Source organism: Kogia breviceps, chromosome 7 (genome assembly GCF_026419965.1).
Source record: "Kogia breviceps isolate mKogBre1 chromosome 7, mKogBre1 haplotype 1, whole genome shotgun sequence".
Taxonomy (NCBI): Eukaryota; Metazoa; Chordata; class Mammalia; order Artiodactyla; family Physeteridae; genus Kogia; species Kogia breviceps.
The window spans coordinates 115907543-115928086 of record NC_081316.1 but is presented as its reverse complement, the minus strand read 5'-3'; the positions used below and the strand labels follow the sequence as shown (position 1 = coordinate 115928086).

Sequence of the window (20544 nt, the reverse complement as noted above, 5' to 3'; positions counted from 1 at the left end):
GAGGGAGACAGACCCCAGGCGTGTGAGCTGAGCAGACATTCCTTTTAAAAGCTTCCCTCCATCCCCTTTCTCAATTGGCTGAAACCCTAGAGGTTTGACTGGCTAAATCACTTCCTCTCAGAAGTGTCCGTCCCCCAAGGGAGGCTGGGATTTGTAGTCTTGAGATCAGCCGACCTTTCAGAATCCTTCAGCCAGACTCCCTGGGTGAAGGAATGCAGTGTCGATTTCAGTGGCTTTTCTGTAGAAGGAAGTGGCCAGTGTGCTTTTTGCAAAACTCCAAGTCCGTCTTGGATAAGAAGAGTTGAAGCCTTTGTGCACCACGACCCCGTCTCCTGCCCCCCATTCCAGTTCTTTACTGTCTCCCCTCTCCTTCCAAAGAGACTAAGCACCATTTATTGCCTCGTCACTGCTGTTGATGGAAGGGAGACCTGGGGGTGGGGGAAGCAGCTCCCCCACTAGGTATGGAGCAGGGCTCAGCAGCAGAAGAGCCTTGCCCAAGGGTTGCTTCCCAAAGTGGTACCTTTTCAATAGTTTCTAAGGTAACATGTTCACATAATGAGTGTTAATAATAGATTTTAGAGGAAGTAGAGTGTGAAACCAAGCCCCCAGACCACTTAAGGAAAGCACTGCACATTGCTTTGTTTTGTTTTTTTCTAATTTTCTCACCAACCATTGCCTTGGCCTGGCAGCTCCTTGGCTTAGGGCAGTCAGATGTTCTTTTCGACCTGGGAGTTCTGGAACCTCATGTTCTCGTGTGGTCTCAACTAGTGATAACCCGTGTGAGGGCCCACACTTTAGGCGTTACTCATGGCCTAAATAAACACTGTACACATAGATGGTGCAGTTGCATGTACATGTCATTGGTTTAATAAAATAATGATCATTTTAGGTTGTTATTACATTCCTAGTGGTCATTGACCATTAACAATGTTGTAAAACAACAGATTTGAAGATATAGCTTCCCGGGAGACGCAAGAGGGAAGAGATATGGGGACATATGTATATGTATAACTGATTCACTTTGTTGTAAAGCAGAAACTAACACACCATTGTAAAGCAATTACACTCCAATAAAGATGGTAAAAAAAAAAAAAAAGAAAATATAGCTTCCCTTGCATGGAGTCAACAATATTTTTTGGCACACACACACACACACACACACACACAATGACTGCCTGCTCAGGAGGGCTGTTGAGTAGCATCTTAAACTGTGGGGAAGACGATTTCCATTAGAACTGCCCACAGGCTTGCCATGCTCCTCTCTGCTTGGCGTGCCCTGTTTGTTAGACTGAATGCACTTCATGGCCTCGGTACAGAATGGTTGAGTGGGGGAAAGACCCGACTAGCAGCCAGGATGGTGAAGATCCTGTTCGTCCTCTGCGACGAGTCAGCTGGCTGCCTTGGAGTAAGTTAGCAAACCCTAAATCTGAGTATTACAGGGACTGCCTGCCAGCCCTCACTCCATACAAATGCTTCTAAGCAGGAAATGGTGTCCTGGTCCTGTTATGAGTGGACCAGCTTCCTAAATGTGGAATAAATCATGGGGTGATGAATTCTAGGGGCAATATTTGGTCCAAGTTCTAAGACCTTGTAAAGGTCTTAGGCAGTGCTTGAAGAGGGCATATTAAGAAAACCTCTTAAAAGGGTGACCTCTCCAGGGTGTCAGCATCCCATCCTTCTCATAGCAGTCAGAAGTATGTGCCTCTGTTTTCCCAAATGACTACTTAGCAGATTTCAAAATTGATGGGAAAATTACTTGGCTGAGAAAAAGATTTGCAAAAGAATCCAGCTAGACAATTCGTAAACATCCCTGGCCTTTATCGTTTCTCTTTCTATGCTTACGCCACTTATATCAAATTTTTATTTTCTTCTTTCTTAGACGTCCACTAGAAAACCCATACAGGTGTATACATACATACTTATTCCTCTAAAGACTAACATTCTTATTGAGTGTTGACAGTGGGATATATGCAATACAATGAAAATAGGAAGAAACCATTAGAATTTCAGTTACAATTTATTTTTATGTCACTCTTTAAACTTTTAAATTTTGTGTTTGTTTTATAAGGTAGATAATAATAATGTAACACTTTTATATATGCTTTATAAACTAATGTGCATACATTGAGAATATTTGCTTACGTTTTTTAACGGCAGGGTGCAAGGTAAAAAATTTAACTGGAACATGTCTCCTTTCGTTTAGGTAGACAAATGGTCTAGAAGGTACTCACTGTCACCCAGGGAAGATTACAGGGTGACCGATGTTGTGAGTCTAATTTCTCACAACATCAAGGACTTTCCACACCTCCTTCGTTTTCATTATAAAATAGAGGAAATGAAAATGAGCTAACTAACAGTGAAACGATTTGAGGCGGGTTTCTTCCTTGGGAAGAAAAAAGATCTTAAGAATCCGCATGGGCCGTAAGCTCCTGGTACAGGACCAGAGGCAGCCGGGCCACCTGATTCTCTGCTGGGGTATCAGCGGGATGGCCACGTGGGTTTGAGGTGCTCAGTGGATATAAGAGTGAAGTCCAGCGGGTGAGGTCTATCCTGGCTGGACCCGATTGCTCTGTTCTGGTGCTTGGACACAGACTATCCATGGCCTTGGCTGTCATCCTATAAAACCCTTTTAGGCTGGAGGAAGATTTAAATAATATTTTAAAAAATCTCTGCAAACATTATGCACAACATGAAGGTTAATTTTAAGTAGCAGTTTGACGGTGGCCAAGATTAAACAGTATTTCCGGGTATGTAAGTGAGGGTGTTTCTGGAGGAGATTAGCATGGGATGTGTGGACTCAGGAAGTAGACTCCCCTCTCCAACGCCGGCCAGAGCACCCCATCCAATCACGGAGGGTCTGACAGAGAGCAAAGAGCAGAGGAGGCATCCCCGCCCTGGCTCCCTGCTTGAGGTGGGACTTTTCTCCTGCCCTTGAACTGGGATTTACACCATCAGCTAGTTTGCCTGGTTGCCTAGCATTACACGCCACTGGCCTTCCTGGGTGTCCAGCTTGCAGACCGCGGGGCTTCTCAGCCTCCAGAATCCCATGAGTTGAGACCTCGTAATAAGTGCCCGTATAAATCCCATTGGCTCTGTTTCTCTGGAGAACCCCGACTAATAGCAACGACAATAAAAACCAGATCGATCCTATACTTCCTGCTGTGTGTACATGTGAAAGGGTTGTCACGGTGCCAGAAGAGGTCAATAGGAAACTTCCCCTGGGAAAGCCCTTGGACCCGAGGCGGGCAGGGGAGAGAATGCTGGTTGTAAATAAGAAAACGGGGGCTTCCCTGGTGGCGCAGTGGTTGAGAGTCCGTCTGCCGATGCAGGGGACGCGGGTTCGTGCCCCGGTCCGGGAAGATTCCACGTGCCGCGGAGCGGCTGGTCCCGTGAGCCATGGCCGCTGCGCCTGCGCGTCCGGAGCCTGTGCTCCGCAAAGGGAGAGGCCACTACAGTGAGAGGCCCGCGTACCGCAAAAAAAAAAAACAAAAAAAAACCAACAACAACAACAAAAAAGAAAACGGTGTCCTCGGTTCTGCGAGAAAAAGGCACAATTTATTTAGTCAAATTATCATACAACATAGTCTTCATTGACAGTTGTCAGCTTAACACTTAATATAGTTTAAAAAAGTCAATGATTACCTGCAAAATTATATATATTTTAATATCTAAAAAATATATTGCATATATAAGGCAGGAAGATCCCTTGTATCCACAAGGGAAAGTTTGGTTGTTCTTTTCCAAGTTATGATTGCTGCAGTTCGGTTATTTACAAACATCTCCAAAAGCAGGAACGGTTTAAAGAGTTTGCCTTGATTTACTTCTGCCCACTTGTTAAATAACAACACCAGTGATTCTCTTTCTAGTAAGTCAGTGACTTGAACGTCCTGTGTTCTCTTCCGCAATAAGTCACATTATGCTTTTTAAAAACCAGCTATAAAAAAACATACAAACAGCCCAAATGTACAGATTGACAAAAGATGTACAAATTACATTTAAAAAAAAATAACGACTGATTTGATAGTAACATTGTATTTGTGACCGAGGTCAACTCGTTTCTTTACTCTTTTTCACTTTTTAATTATTTATTTTTAATACTGCGAGATATAGGAAAATAACTCTGCATAATTTATACAGTAAGTTGCCTTCTGGTTGGTGGACCCTGGACTGATCTGACAAGCGCACAGCACTTGCGAATCTGTTTGTGTTTAGAAATCCCTAGGACTTTTCAAAGTTCTGGGACCCACTGTCATTATTTAAAAAAAAAAAAAAAAAAAAAAGTTATTTAACTCTCTGGCTTTCAGGAATGTCTGCATTTGCATTAACATTTCTTAGTTCATATCTTGACTATTTCCAGAGAGAATGGTCAGCCTAGTGCATATTTACTGCCCACTGAGAAAGATTTTGCAATGCCCGTGGCTTCTTAAATACACACTTGTTCTTTCTCTGAAATTCCAGTTGGGTGAAAACTTCACTAGCCTTACAACCAATGTTCCAGTTTGCTATCCACTGAGTTAGGTCTTCCTAAGATAAGATGATAAGCTTCCTGCCTCTATTTTCACTAAGTCTCAAACCAGAGCATAACTGGTTAAGTCCATGATTCTTTATCATATGAACCCTTCAAGGTCCAAGATGAGACCCGTGTGTCGATAAGTAACTGCTTTGGTCCTAAAAATATAAATCTACAGTTTCTTTCCCAGAACCATGACACAACTATTCCAGTAATCTAAATATTCAACTCGTAGGCTGACAGGAGATTGAGACCTACTGGCATACTGGCCCATGGAATTATCCATCTCTTGGTTCCAGGTAGAGGAAGCAGGAGTTACCAACGTTAAAAAAAAAAAAAAAAAGAAAAAGAAAAAAGAATGGGTTTTAAAGAACAGGTACAAGGTTCTATCCAACAAGAAAGAGCATCCAGTTTCGTTTTCTCTTCAAGGCCACGTATGTCCAACAAGAAGTGTGAGGAAGGGGACACTTCAGCGAGAAGGCCACCGGTGATGAAGCGTCTAGTAGTAGCTGCCTAAGTGTGAGGGCACGTGGGCGTTTGGGTGGCGGGGGACGTTGGGGTTGGGGTAGATGCCACCCGTGGGGGAGGTCCAGTACTGTGACGCTGCTCCGAAGAGGCTGGAGGAAGTGACTGGCATGGAGGACGGGGGTGGAGGGACAAAGTTCACCTTCTGCTGGTGGGTGTGGTAGGAGGGCATGTAGGAGATATCCGAAGGGTACTTGTACATGGACGACTCGGTGGGATGTGGCTGCAGAGCCTGGGCGATGCCGTGGAAGTCAAATTTGTAGGCATACCTCTTGCCGTGCACTTTGGTCATAATGTTTTTATCGTAGTAGTATCGGAGGGCTCGGCTCAGCTTGTCATAATTCATGTTGGGTTTGCTCTTCCGCTCGCCCCAGCGCCTGGCCACCTCATCGGGGTCCGTCATTTTGAACTCCCCGTTGGTCCCCTCCCAGGTGATGCAGCTGGCGTTGGCGCTGTCCGACAGTAACTCCAGAAGGAACTGCCACAGCTGGATCTGCCCGCTCCCTGCAGGCAGCGAGGCAGACAGGAGGAAACAGAGGCTCAGCCTGGGAAGTCAGAACCTAGTTTCCTAAGTGCCAGGGTCCTCTCACCCTGGAGAAGAATCCCTTGATTTCTTTTTTACGGTCAGAACCCACTGGCCCCTGACGCTGGCGTGATCGGCAAGGTTAGACGGTAAGATAATCTGCCCCGGGCCAGGTGACATTGCGCCCAGAACCAGCTGTGTGCTTTTGGGCAAGCCACTCCCCACCCTTCTGGGCAAGATGCTGACTCTCTTCCTCTATAAAGGCCTGAATCACTGTCTTCTTTTTACTCAGTGCTGAAGTCCCTCAGAGTCCCGGGGGGGGGGGGAGGTGTGACAACGCTTTAGGCTGATGGGACCTGGACTGCTCCGTAGCCCTCGTGCTTGGCTCTCGGCTCTAAGTTCTACAGAGAAGAACTTGGGCAGAGAGAAAACGAGAGGAGAGGGAGCTGGTGCCTTCCCAGCCTTCTGAGCAAGAACGGCCTGGAGACACGGGCGGCAGGAGCTCCCCGGGTGCCCGTCTCACTATTGCAAGGGCCTATTAGCTCACACAGGAGGTGACTTTCGTTTAGAACTCGCTTGAGAGTTAGTTTAATCACAAACCCTTAAAATACACTGTCAAGTTTATTTTACCTGCAACCTCTTTCATGTAGCCAGATAACGCTGCACTACTTTCTAAAGTCAAGACGAAAGCGCCTTTGGAATACGTATTCACTTGTGTGAGGAGGGTTGCCGTGAGCTGGCTGGAACTGTTTCCTGGTCCCCCACTCCCCATCTTTCCCTGCTGAAACTTATCTCAACCTCAGTGCAGATACACAGGGCTAAAATGTTTGTTGGGTCCAAAAGCATCTTCAGCTAACGGACATTATCACCACCATGGCAAGTCCTGTCCTCTCCTGTGTGCACCAGAGAAACAGGGGTCGAACATTTGAAGGAAAGAAGTACATGCTACTCCCAGGTCAGGTGTCTGAACTGAGGACACCCAAGAGGTCCCTGTGACCTCACAAAGCTATGGAACATAGCTTTTTATGGAACGACCTCTCAGGTCAAAGGAAACTCACCAGGATTGGCTAGGCGGCTGCTGGTCGGGCCCAGGATCTGATATGGATCTAAGGAAACAAGAAAGGAAATTTGCTTCACCGTTATTAAAAATATAGAAACAACAGCATTAACAATGACAATACCCCAAGGGTTTACACTTTTATTTCAATATCATAGGAGAGCCTGATTTCAGAAAACTGCACTGCCTTTTTCTGCAGACCTCAAGGATCTTGACCAGTTACGGTCTTTATCCCCGTAATTACAGAAACAACGTGAAATAGTATCATTTTTTCATACTCGGTGTCTAAAATTTGTAGGTAATGCTGTCATTACCTAAAACAGAATTAGTGAAACCACTTGGAAGGGAGCTAGCTAATATTCAATTGTCATGTAGAAGGTGAAGTATGGCTTATTAAATGGGCTTAAAGAAGTCTAATGATGATTGGACTTTAATAGCTCTAACTATTACTGACAACTTTACATGTCTCTCTTTTTCTAATGGGGCAGAAACACATGCCCAGAAATCAAGCAGCCTGGGTTCTAGCCCAGCAAAGTTATAAACTAAATAACTCATTGGACAATCTCTGGGTATCGGTTTTCTCATCTGCAAAATGATGGGTTGGGTTCCTCGATTCCCCAGTTCCCTTTTAATATACTCTTCTCTGATTTTAAGCTTGGAAATGTCAACACCAACCAGAATTTGGATTTTAGCTATAAAGTGATATTCTTAATATCTCAGTTTACTTGAAACTTATGTGATTGTTTAGCCATAAAAGAAATCTTTGCAATATTGACTTATGTGAGGTTTATCTTCCTTTCTTCAGGCGAGGGAATCACGGTAGAGAGCTGGATCGCAACTTGGCCGTGCTATGGTACATTTGATACTTTACAATTTTCGTAATTATAATTGTAATTTTAAAAATTGACATGATTTGGGGGGTTTTGCTTACAACCACAAATTAACTTGAAGAGTCCTTAAGCCCTCTTAGTCTACCCCTATTTATCCACACGGTATGACAACTAAAATATTTTGGGCAGGTAATGTCTAATTTCGTTGTTGTTGGGGATTCTTTAAATCCCCTACGTCAAGTTCTCTCTGTCTGACTTCTGTTTCACAGTCAGCAAGTTCTCAGCCTTCCTGAGGAAATGTAGGTCAACTTTCTCTCGCTTATCTTCAGTGGAGATGGAAAACAATGTCTGTCCATCCCAAAGCAGTGGCTTGTTTGGAGCTCACTCTTAGCTGTGTCTCACAGAGAAGACCGAGCTGGGCTTGGAAGGGGCACAACAGCTGTCTTCAGATACATGAAGGACCTTCACAGAGAATGGGAGGAAGACCTCTCCTGAGGGCAAACTGGGAAGCTTGAATGGAAGATACAGGAAGGGGGACTTTGGCTCACATGGTGGAATTGTGCCTAGCCAGGTAGTGAACTCCCTGTTGCTGTAGGTATTCAAGTGGAGGTGAGGTAATCATAAGACTGAGATGCTACAGGAGGATGTTGTAGACCTAGATGTCTCTAGGTTCCCTTCCCATACTAAGAGTCTCCAATTCCATGGTTTTAACAGTTCCTCTGCCTTAATTGTTAAGTAGATCCACCACAGGGAACGTTTGGTCAAGCAACTTGAGAGTCTGGGATGGTAGCTCTAGTTCTCCCATAAACCAGCCATGTAGCTTTTCGCAAATCACTTCACCTCTTTGCGCCTCAGTTTCTTTATTTTACAGCACGAGGCATTTTAATCTTTAGGTTCCTTTCACCTCTGATATTCCACGAGTTGCTATGTGATTCCAGTGTCAGGTACCCAATTCACAGATCTATTAGAGTGTCAAATATAGGATTCTATGAAAGACACAAATGTCGTATGTTGTCTAAATCCTCCTCCGCTGACCATGTGGGACCCAGAGCCACATAGGAAGCAAAGGAGGGTTCGCACATCATGGACAGGTACCTGGTTGGGGCCGCTGTTCAGTATTCTTACTCATTGTTTGTGCTCCTGCAAGGGGGGGACCTGCAGCAAGAAGAGAGATACGGTAAGTGGGGCCATTCTCCACGAGGGGAGGGGAACACCTCGTCCAATGCCCCCCCCCCCGGAAGGAGGACAAATGTGCTTTCTCATTCATTCATTCGCTCACGCTATTCCTTTATTCATTCTATTTTATAAATATTTATCCAGAATCTACTCTGTGCTGGCACTGCCCTCGATACTAGAGAACCCAGCACTGAACCAGTGGTTCCTGCTAGAACTTAACGTTTTAATGGGGAGACAATGATACACAGCAGTAAGTATGTAGAAGAGCATGTCTAATGGTATCGGGGCTGCGGATTTCATTTTTAATGAAAATTTAGAAAGGACCTGAACGAGAAAGTGACATTCGAGCACAGGTCACCTGCTCCTGCGTTTCCATGTTTGTGAGCTCCCCTCTGTGGCATCTCTTAGGTACACCCTTTCCACCCCTGTCATCATGTCTCCATGTTAGAGCTGCGTTGCTTCTTTCACCGTCTATGGGCTCATCTGACTGGCGTGCTCGCCACTTCTCTCTCTTCCCACCAACCCATCCAATGCTATTTAGCCAGTTTCATCTCCCTAAAGCATTACATCCCACCATCCAAAAACCGTGGTGACTCACTGTCGACTAAAGCATCGAGGTCTATCTTCCTGGCATCTTTGCGCCCCCTTCCTTTCCTTTCCAGACTTATTTCCCTTCGTGCATCCTAAACCCCAGGAACCCAAGTCCTCCTGACTGTCAGACATGTCAACCTTGATGTCTTTCCCTGGCCCCGCCTCTCCTGGGAGGCCCAGTCCTTCCCACCACCGCGGGTCCAAATCCTGCCTCTCCTTGCAGATCCAAATCATACGGCCCCAGGTCCACTTGGCCTTCCTGATACCGCCCAGAGGGAAAGGGTTATATGTGTGCATGACTCCTCTCCCCTGCTTGAGAGATTGGTCCATGTTTGATTCAACTCTGTGTACCCCACAGGGTCAAGGGCTGGGGGCAGGGTAAACAAAGAATGCATATTATTAAAAGGGATGGTGGTTAATGCTGGCATTAGTTTTTAGTCCCAACCTCTTTCTTTTTTTTTTTTTTTTTTTTGCGGTACGTGGGCCTCTCACTGTTGTGGCCTCTCCCATTGCGGAGCACAGGCTCCGGACGCGCAGGCCCAGCGGCCACGGCTCACGGGCCCAGCCGCTCTGCGGCATGTGGGATCTTCCCGGACCAGGGCATGAACCCGTGTTTCCTGCATCGGCAGGCGGATTCTCAACCACTGCGCCACCAGGGAAGCCCCCAACCTCTTTCTTGAAAGAATTCCCTTCACCATCCATTTCTGTGCTTGATATTTTACTTCCTAGAGGTAGCAAGATTGACACATTCTGGGTCAGGACCATATGAGTCAGTCTTTCCCGCTACTCCCTTAATGGGAGATTTTGGGTCCGATTTCAACACAACTTGATGTGTCAGGACCCCTACCATCCCCTCATCAGGTTATCCTCCCTCTCAGCCTTTCATGAAACTGGGGTAGAGACGTTGGTATAACTACATCTTGACAATTAGAAAAGCAAAGCCATAGAGGGTCCTTATCATAACTTAAATGACAGAGTACGGATCTGGTGATTTTTCATTCATACAGACCTTGTCATGAGAGAAACCTTCCAACTTCAAAAATTCTAAAGCCAAACGCAATGAAACAAAGCTCATAGGTCTGAGTGAAAGTCCCATATCCTTCCAGGACTAGGTATCACTGACAGGTCCTACATTCGCAATTAATTTTTTTTTTTTTTTTTTTTTGCGGTACGTGGGCCTCTCACTGCTGTGGCCTCTCCCGTTGCGGAGCACAGGCTCCGGACGCGCAGGCCCAGCGGCCGTGGCTCACGGGCCCAGCCGCTCCGCGGCACGTGGGATCCTCCCAGACCGGGGCACGAACCCGCGTCCCCCGCATCGGCAGGTGGACTCTCAACCACTGCGCCACCAGGGAAGCCCTTGGCAATTAATTTTGATGGCCATTCAAAAAGCAGGAAAACAAAATGCTCACTCCTATCCTCCTTTATCTTGACCCTGTTCTCCACCCCGTCCTCAGAAAAAGGTTTTCTTCCCCCAAAATAAAGTGACGTTTACTTACTTTTGTTGAGGCCAGAATTCATGTTATTGCCCCATCCTCCTCTCCTGACTGAGTCATAGGAAGGGTCTAATGGAAAAAACAATAGAGGTACATCAGCATCTCCTGCTCTTTAGAAAGGTTGCATGAAGATTATCGTTTGGTGACCTGGAGAATTCTACAATAACTTTTCAAGCACCACTAAAATCCAGAAGTGTACTCTTCCCCTGGGGCAAAGGGGAATGAATGGAAGCAACATCGACACACTGATTAGGAGTCCCCAAAATGGAAAGAACCCTGAATTTGAAGTCATAGGGCTGGTTCAAATTCTGTCCTTCCACCATTTGTTGTGAGACCTTGGATGAATCCAGACATCCTTGGGCCTCAATTTTTTAAAAACATGGAAAGAAAAATTTACATGATTTACCTACCTTACAGGGTTGTGCTGATGTCATCAACGGAATATTTGTGTCCCTTGCGCAAATTCATACACTGATGTCTAATCCCCCCAGTGGGATGGTATTGGGAGGTGGGGGTCTTGGGAGGTAATTAAGTCATGAGGGTGGAGCCTCCATGAATGGGATTAGTGCCCTTATAAGAAGAGGTCACAGAGGTAGCATGTCTGCCTGCTTCCTGCCATATGAGGGCACAAAAAGAAGTCAGGTGTCTGCAATCCAAGAGGGAGCTCTCACCAGAACCTGACCATGCTGGCACCCTGACCTCAGACTTCTAACCTCCAGCAGTGTGAGAAGTTTGTTTCTTTTGTTTGTAAACCACCCAGCCTATGGCACTTTGTTACAGCAGCCAGAACGGATGAAGACAGGGAATGATCAAATGAGATAGCATATGTGAAGCATCTTATAAGGCATTCTACAAATATCATCTAAGTTTAGCAAGAAAAAAATGTCCGAAGCTGTATAGCAAAGCCCTTTAAGCAGCTCTGGAGAGATGGGTCACGTCCAGATTAAAGGCTCACGGGCAGACTGTCTCACAGCCCCAGCCGTGAGGACCCTGGTGGCGGCTCCAACCCCTCACTGCAGCACACTGATGCTGTGGGCACGTCTGGGCTCTCCTCGGCCTCTCATGCTTTTTTGTCGATAGTGAAGAGGGCTGGGTAATGACCACAGAGAGAGGAGAAAGGCCAGAGGTGTGGCCGGAACCAGAAACGAGGGGCTGGAGAGATGCTTCCTGCCTGGAAGTGCAGAGAGGTTTTCAGATGGCCTTGGCGGACCCTCCATTGACATGGAACATTCGCGATCCCAACCCATTTCTTGAAAGAATACACATGCCTCCCTAACCCTGTTCAGAAATTGCTTAACCGACTGGCTGGAAACATCCTCTTTTCCTTTCTCATGGTGTGAGTCCCATTGAGACACGGAGCAGAAATAGCAGAAGAGCTTAAGGATACAGAAAGATGACTTTCAAAGTCTTTCCATGGACAACAAAGACACCATAAAAAAAACATCTGAACGAATGGAGCACAAACCTCATCAAACAGCGGTCAGGCGGGGTGAAACGCAAACCATCCCCCTCCACCCCTTCTGAGCCTCTCCACCGAAATGGAATAAGAACTGCAAAGACGGACCGGCTGGTCCCATGGCTTGTTCTTGTTGTTTCTGGCTAAGAAGAACCAAAAGACAGGAATGATTTCCTTGTGGAAAAATCCACGTGCGGATGCACATTCCTCCTGGCTCTGGAAAAGCCAGTGCAGTTTTAAAATTACAGTCTTTAGCAATTGGCATGAAAAGCAAAACAGAAAGTGAGGGGATGCAGATGGGAGGAAGGGGAGGGAAGGGGGCAAAAAAGAGACAAAGCTCGGCTCATCTGAGTCGTCTGTTTTTATTTTTCTTTGACTTTTTTTTTTTCACAAATCCTCCTGCAAATAGATTCTTGTGCTTGCTTAAAAACAAAATAAAACAAAAACAAACAAAGAACCTAAGTTGTTTTCAAGCTGGGGATGCGGTTGTAGGTTCTCGTGGGTATCTTCTGGGCTGTCTTGCAGGGGTCTGCAGAGTGTGTACGAGGCTGGGGTATCCTCGAGGAAAGGCCGGGTTCTTCCAAGATTTCTCTTTGGTGGAGGGGGATGCTGCTTAGGCCTCCAGCAATTTATCTGGGACTGATTTCTGCCACGTATTGTGTGTCTGGCTATACAGTGGACGTGAACGAATATGACACAAGTCCCCAGTGCTTGCCTTTAAGTAGGAGACGATAACAGATTGTGAAGAAATACGGGTCGTGTACCAAAGGAATGCTGGAGATACTGGGGGTGAAGGAGGGAGAGGCTAGTGTGACTGGGTCTGGGGTGACTTGAGCGAGGCCTCTTTGGGGAGGAGAGAGTGCACGTCCCAGGCGGGCATACGGAGGAAGTGAGCGGTGAGATGCGAACGTGTCGGATGCGGGGAGCCACGCGTGGGGCTGTGGGACTGCAGCGGGGGGACACGGAAGAGAGGGCTGAGGCCAGGTTCACGGCCAGGTCCACGGCCACTCAGCCAGCTTAATGGCTCTGGGTTACAGGCCATGGAAACCGGGAGAGGCTTGGGGCAGGTGCCAATACCATGAACCCAGGGTGTGGTGGAGAGTGCAGCTCGTGGTGATGTGTAGGATGGATGGATGGGGTGGGTGCCGGGGGAAGGAGATGAATCTAGCAGGAACGGAACACAAAGTGGAATAGAAAGTGACAAATTCATGAAAGAGAAAAAGCAAATCGCTAAGTTCCAGGAATTGGTGTGTGTTATCTGAACTTCTGACTAGACTTCTGACTTACTGCACTGATAATATCTCTGACTCAGAGTTTTCTAATCAGCGTTTCTTCTCAATCCTTAGTTTACCGGAGGCTTCCATCCTCTCTTCCATCTTCTCTAAAGCTATGTTATATTCGTTCAGAAGAACCTTTTTTCTTAGTCCAAATTATGGCTTTGGCTATAGTTACCCTTGACTTCTTGCCAACTTTTCCTCCTATTCTTTTATTCTAGCTCTGGGGGCACCGCAGACAGGCAAAAGTTAGAGAACGCTCAGAAGACTTCCCTCTAACCAACAGAGGGCGGCTGGTGGCTGGATTTTTCTCTGAGTGCCCAATCATGTTGGAAGTTGATGCTTTATCAGAGAAGTGTCTGGCAGCCCCATCTTTCCCGTGATGCCTGGGGGGTGGGGGGGGCGGAGCCTGACCGGGAGGACTTTCGAGGTCCCAACCAACCTTAAAGTCCCCTAATAGGTGAAGAAAGCGAGGGACAGAAACAGAGAGGCCACCAGCAGTCAGCCTGAACTGTGTCCTCCTGTGGAGTTAACAGAGCAATAAACAGCAGCGGGCCGCGCTGGGAGCGGGCGTCTTTATCCAAGGGTCCCGAGCGGAGTGTAGAATCAGAGCAGCAAAGACCACAAGCCTCCCTCCCATGTGCTCTTTCGTTCCTACCCACTTGCATGGAAAATCCTGCCACTGGCACCTGAGTCTACAAAGGACACCTGGGTCCATTTACTGGGGAGTTTAACAAACGCTCTCTGTGGGCCCTGGGGTTTGCGGGGTCATCTCCCGAATGGAAGACTGACATGAAAGCCAGTGTTTTGGGAGTAACTCCTACTGCAAGGACAAAGCTGAAGACGGAGAAGGCCAAGGTCAAGAGCTAAGGTCTGGCATTCTGCCTTAGAGATGGGAAGGACGGGGGCAGCCTTGCAGATGAAATTAGATATCCAAGCAAACAGTTGGCCCAGAGACCTGCACAGCATCAAACTTGGTAAATATTAGCAAGTAACATTATTACTGTGTTTGCATCATTAAATACCTTAAAATGTTCAGACCCAGAAGCACATTTGCCAGCCCTACCAAATACGCATTCACCCCCCTCCCCTGCTTCCATCCCCCTTACCCTGCTCTACTTCTTATTTTTCCACTTATCACCTAATTTAATTGATAATTAATCCATGACGTTTATTGTCCACATCTCCCACCTGAATGCCAGGTCCATAAGGGTAGGGACCCCTCTTCTGTTCTCTGATAGAACCAAGCACCTAGAACAGTGCCCAGCCCAGAATAAGCACCCCATAAATATTTGCTGAATGAATGAATAACTGGGCCGATATCTTCTCCTTCTTGCTAAATATACACACTTCCTCTCGTTGTCCACTATTTTCCTAGCTGGAGAGAATTCAAAGCCTCTCCCCCAGCTGCTCCCCACTAAGTGAAGTCTTCAGGGGATTCCAGTCTGGGTGAAGGGCGACGGATGAGTATAGACTGCTCACCCCAGCTGCCCTCTGGGCAGAGTGGACGTGTGACAAGGTGTAGGCTGAGACCTGTCCCCACAGGAAGCCCAGGACTAGACGCCCTTCATTCACGTGGCCTGCTTTTTTTGCATATATATTTTAACAACATCATTGTTGAAACGAGGGCTTGTTTTCCTCCTAAAAGTCACACAAGTGAGAACTCAGCAGTGTGGTCAGCTCTAGTCCCAGACACACAGACAGAAATATGTCTACAGCCAACATGGAAAATCCTGGACCCGGAGCTACCCAGCGACTCATATTTCTGCACAAACACTCTTCCTCCCCGGGCCTGACGCCTGGCTGTGCCAGAGCTCCCTGACCCTCGGCGGCCGGTCAGCCCGTGGGTTGCTCTCCTGTGGGGTGTGCCTGGCCCACAAGGCAGCCTGAGAATGCCCCGAGCCCCACCACCCTGAGAGTGGTGCATACTGTCTGCTTTCTGAGAACTGACTTCTCAAAACACACACGTAACGGAGTGGCCAAGGGCACAGAGGGCAAAAATGGGACCGTTAGGGACCCACAGAGCAGCTGGTCTCAGAACTTCCGGGTGGTGGCAGACGCTTGAGCTGCAGAAAATTACCCCGATTCTGACACTCACTGTTTGCTTCAGTGAAGGCTGGTACCCCTGGCTTGATGACGAACCTTATTGTGATGCTTTTTCAGAGGAGTCCTCCCAGAAGGGCTTTGCCTGGAGCTTATGGTTTCAGGCGGTCCTGAGATCAATTCTTGCCAAAGCAAAGACAGACCAGAGCCTTATTCTGGGGGAATCTGGGCACTGCCAGGTGTGGATAATTCAGCTTCAAGTATATGATGGTCTGAACAGTATCTCCATCATGGGATGCCTGGTGCGGCTGACTTTGACCCTGAATGGCCTCTTAGATTCCAGGAGAGCCTCCCGGGGTGGCGAAATATGAGCATGGAGATTTTTTTTCTGAAAAGTCCTCGTTGGAAGGAGAAAACTTTCTCTGGACGTGACTTTCTCACAGACATCCCAGTGTTTAACTCAGCTTCTGTGTGAAGCTGTTAAATGGGTCCTAGAAACCTGGCCAAACATCTCGGGAAAGACACCTCTTTCTGCTCTGGTGCTGACGGTTCACTGTCTGAAAGCCCAATGTCCCAGGCGACGCGCAGCTCCACACTTTGTCATGCCCTCACCTGGAGGCCAAAGACGCAGAGACACCAGCACAAAAGCCTCTCTCTTCATCCCGTGTGACATGAGACTGTGCTCTCGATTACTGGATAGAAAAAGATGAATTTTCTCTGAGACTTCTCTTCGAATCTCTGGTTGGCAGTCCCTAGTCCTGTTTATCCTTGGAAAGCCTGGCTTCTGAATGCAGACCTTTCAGTAGAAGAACAGGCACGGCCGCCCCTGCTCAGGGCAGAAGCTTCCCTCGCTCTGATCCAGACCTCTTTTCTTGGAAGGCTGAGGATGCCAAAGGAGAAAAGCTCTAATAAAGCGGACCCCGAACCCAAAGCCCCAGACTTCCCCCCCAGAGAGCCAAGTCCACCAGGAGGAAGACGCATCGCCCAGACTTTCCCCCGTACAGGGGAGACTGTACACGGGGGGCAACATCGCAGCTGTCGGCAGAGGTCGAGCGAGATGTCCCTCCAAGGCCCTCCTCCCTCCTGAGGCCCTGGGTTAGAAGAGGCCCCGGGGCCCTACTGGCCACCAGCCCCATTCTGCTCCCCTCTGGGCTCTCCCTCCTGCGGTGCCCAGCCGGGACAGCCTGCCCTGCTTCCAGAGCCTTCTCAACTCAGGACCAGCCCCTCGTCTGCCACTGTCTCCCTACGACCCCCGCGGGCGACCACCACCGGATGTCTGACCGGCTGGCCTGGCCTCCCGCCTCCAAAGCTGCGCAAAGGCTACCGGCAGCCGGGCCGGGGAAGGTCGTGGAGGGCGAGGACGCCCCGGTGCAGACATCCTTTCTCTCTGGCAGGTCGCTGGTTACGACGTGGCCTTTAGAATCAGTCCACCCTGGGTTCAGACCCCCAGCTCAGCCATTTACTCTGCCAAACGGTCCCTCTTTTTGAAGCCCAGGTTCTGCTTCTCTAAGTTACCCTTAACAACGCACTCCACCATACATTAGGTGCAGACAAATACTGTTCGACTCCACTTATACGAGGTACCTGGGAAAGTCAAGTTCATAGAGTCCGAGAGCGCACTGGTGGATGCCAGGGCCCTGGGGGCGGGGGGAGGGGGAGGCAGTGTTTGCTGGGGACAGGGCTCCAGTTCAGGAAGGTGAAGAATTCGGGAAACAGATGACGGTGAGAGCTGCACAGCAATGTGAATGTACTTAGTGCCACTGAACTGTACAGTTAAATATGGTTAAAATAATATGTTTTATATTATGTGACTTTTACCACAATATAAAAAAAAAAGGATTAATAACAAATGCTTTATAGGATCGTTAAGGGGATTAAATAAGCATTCGATAAATGGCAACTTAAAAATATACACAGTATCCACGCAGTCTATACCATCTTGTTTGCGCCTCTAAGACGCTGACCTCGGTGAACTGAGGTTAAAAAGCCATTAAAGGAGGCCCTGAAAAGGAAGGGAAGCGTAAAGGAGGAAGAATAATTCCTGTGCTCCGAGACCCGTGATTCCCAAATCAGAGTAAACTCTGGCTCTCTTTTAGAAGAAGAAACGGATTGTCCCGTATCCCAGTTTAGAATCGCCGGCCGGGAAGCTGGCTCTGGCTGCCTGCTGGTATATCACCAGGCTGAGGGGTTACCCGGCATCCTTCCTACTCCGCTGACTGTCAGCTCCTCCAGCTCCCTGCCCAGCCAGCCCTGGAGCTCCAAGCTAGGTCCTCAGCTCCTTTCAACCCCGTCTATAAGGGCGGCTCGGCCTTTACCTCAGGGGCGTCTTATGTTCTAAGGAGCACCAGAGGATCTTGGCTCCCACGGAGATCTCGGGAGGAGGGCAATATCTAGGGAAGGCTTTCCTTAAACTTGGAACGCACAGAAAAAAAACATCCTGGATCAGATTTCCTTTGCTCAAGGATCTTGTCCTGGAATCCAAACAGCCCCTCAGCCTCAGAGCCGGCCCCGCTGCGTGGAGGAGAATAAAACTACTGTTTAAGATATTGCACGTGCAAAGGGAAGAAAGGACACGTGAGAGAAATGCTTGAAGAATGGATGGCTTTCAAAGATGAGAATTTGGAGAGGCCAGCGGCACCCTTGTGGGCACAGCCTCGCCACGGTCTCACGAGGCTCCCCACCAAGCTGGGACCCTCCCTTGACTTCGTCCCTCCCATGGGCTCTGTGTCTAAATGACACACAAGTCTGAACGACCTCTTTATTTTGATAAGGCCTCAAAGCGGGATTTGGGGGCCAGCCTGTGTGGAAAAGCAATTTATACTGACTCAGTTTATTGGGTGTTTGCCCAAACTCCCCTCCATGCTGGGCCGTGCAGATGCAACTAAATTGCAGCCTTCCCGGGTCAAAATCTGCCTCAGGTTTAAGAGGATCCTGGGTCAGAAAAAGAAAACCTAACAGCTGACTTAGGTAAGAGGGCTTGAAGATGAATGAGAAGCAGTCTGTGTTCAGCCCGCCGGGCTCTGCCGAGAGCCCGGATCTGACCCTCTCCGCTCCGCGTTCCTCAGTTGGGTTGCCCTCACTCTCTGGCGATACGGGATACTCTTGCATCTGTTGCATGATTCAGCTTTTGCATCTTTTTCTTCCAGAGTTCTGCAAAGGCTCAGCGGTGAAGGTCTCGTGTTTATTGCCCTCATCTTGTTCAGCCTCCTGGTGTCATTCTTGGCGCACTTATGCCCCTTGCTCGGTGAGCACCTTTGGGAAGAGACGGACTGTATCTCACCACCTTGTTTCCTTCTCTTGCCTCCAGGTTCTTCCTCTTCGCAGCACCAGCTATTGGGCTTAGCTAACACCTCACATCCTACTCACTTTCATTCATTCAACACCATTGTATTCAATGTCTACAATTGTGCTAGACCCTGTTCTATGTGCTGAGAATACAATGGTGGCCAGACATACATCCTTGCTCTGGGAGCTGACATTCAAAACAAATAGTAAACGACATCGTATATAAGAAGGTGGTGAGTGGTACGGAGAGAAAGAAAACAGGTGAAGGGGAGCGGGTAGTGCTGGGACAGGGAGGGCCTCGCTGACAACACAATTTGAGCAAAGCCTTGACCTATCTAATGGTACGAAAATAAAGCTCTCCATAGTGCCATAATTTTCTTACGAAAAGTGACTGGGTCGCCCAACACTGACTTCAAAGCACTTCTGGAAAGGCAATCCCTAGTTATCAGTTCTTTACCTTGTGAAAATTACTTTATGTTGGAAGACGAAAAAATAAGCTAAAAAACTTGACAGTATCGTTTTGATGTCTGGGTGAGAGATGGTAAAAGGCGAGATGAGCTTAGTCTATTAGAGTTAACCAGTTTTTGCATATTTAGAATCAGGGTAATTGCCAAATCTGTTGTCTTAGAATCACACGGACTTAGGAAGGCCATTCAAATGAAGAAACTTAAAATCCCAGCACTTCCTAGGATTTGTTTTTGAGCCGCCCCTGAAGTGTTTTGCAGGAAAGGGCGTTTCTGAGGGGTCAGTGTGGTTGAGAAGAGGACAGGTGAGTTCTCCCTGAAGGAACACTCCCACCTCTGTCTCCCGCACCCCCACACGTCAAAAAGCACAGGAGTTAAAGACAGCAGTCAACTCTGGGCAGGTGGAATGTGGTCTCACATATAATAGAATCCGAGGTTTCTTTTCAGGCTGGAGGGGACTTCAGACATTATCTAAACCAGACATGCAAATTAGCACAGGCCTGGAGGCCCAAAGCCTGAGAGAAAGCATATGTGGCCATATAAGAATTTTAATAGAAATTGAAAGTATGACTCATAGCAGAAAAACTGCCTTTCTCTCAACTCCTCTAGGATATTGGGCAGGCCAAAGACTTTTGAAGCTCCAAGGGTTTTCAAAGTTATACCAAGAACGGTTTTCATTTCTTTGGAAGAGGGGTACCTAAATCTTATCAAGTCTAAGGTCATTTGTGGTGTTATTAAGGACTCTTAAAAGATTTTCATAGGAAGGAATTCCACGATTTCTCTTTAAGCCATTCCAAACAGGGAAACAGTTCACTGCCATGGAAAAAACTCTAGATTGAGGTTCAGAACTCCTTGGTTCCCTTCCTGTCTCTGCCGGTTATGAGCTGTGTGAACTTAGGCAAGTGACAATGTCTCTGACTCTGTCAACCTATCCATAACAGGGGAAAAAACAATTCTCCTAAAATTTAAGAATTTGGAAAAGCAAATAGCCTATTTAATCCTCACCACGTTCTTTTGAGAGTAAATGAGATCATGCATGTGAAAATGCTTTACACACTCCAAATGTCTTCTAAGATTATAGCTGCTATTCTTTTCCAGAGCTTTATTCCTTGGGAAGAAGTTAATCTTCCTTGTGTCAACCAAGGCGAATTTCTTCTGGTTCTTTGTTTAGGGGAGCAGAAGGACTGAGTAAATATTTAATTAAATTGACAAACTAGATTTTCCTTCCCCCGTGAATCCATCAGCTGTCAATGTTACTTACTGAATATCTACAGGCCTGGACAAAAGGGACACAGGACAAAACTCACCATTAAAGAC

The 20544-nt window shown here is 47.5% G+C and overlaps 1 protein-coding gene across 3 annotated transcripts in view; it reads right to left on the bottom strand.

Annotated features, from left to right (window-relative positions):
- Positions 1-3533: 3533 nt before the first annotated feature.
- The window catches only part of FLI1 (Fli-1 proto-oncogene, ETS transcription factor), a 123943-nt gene continuing 106932 nt past the window's right edge, over positions 3534-20544 (bottom strand). For all 3 annotated transcript variants that reach the window (XM_067039314.1, XM_059068612.2, XM_067039315.1), the window contains 4 exons: positions 10709-10774; positions 8541-8600; positions 6617-6664; positions 3534-5539 (listed from right to left, as the gene is read on the bottom strand). In XM_067039314.1, coding sequence (XP_066895415.1) covers positions 5010-5539; positions 6617-6664; positions 8541-8600; positions 10709-10774 — 704 coding nt within the window. In that variant the 3' untranslated portion in view covers positions 3534-5009. The remainder of the gene's footprint in view (positions 5540-6616; positions 6665-8540; positions 8601-10708; positions 10775-20544) is intronic.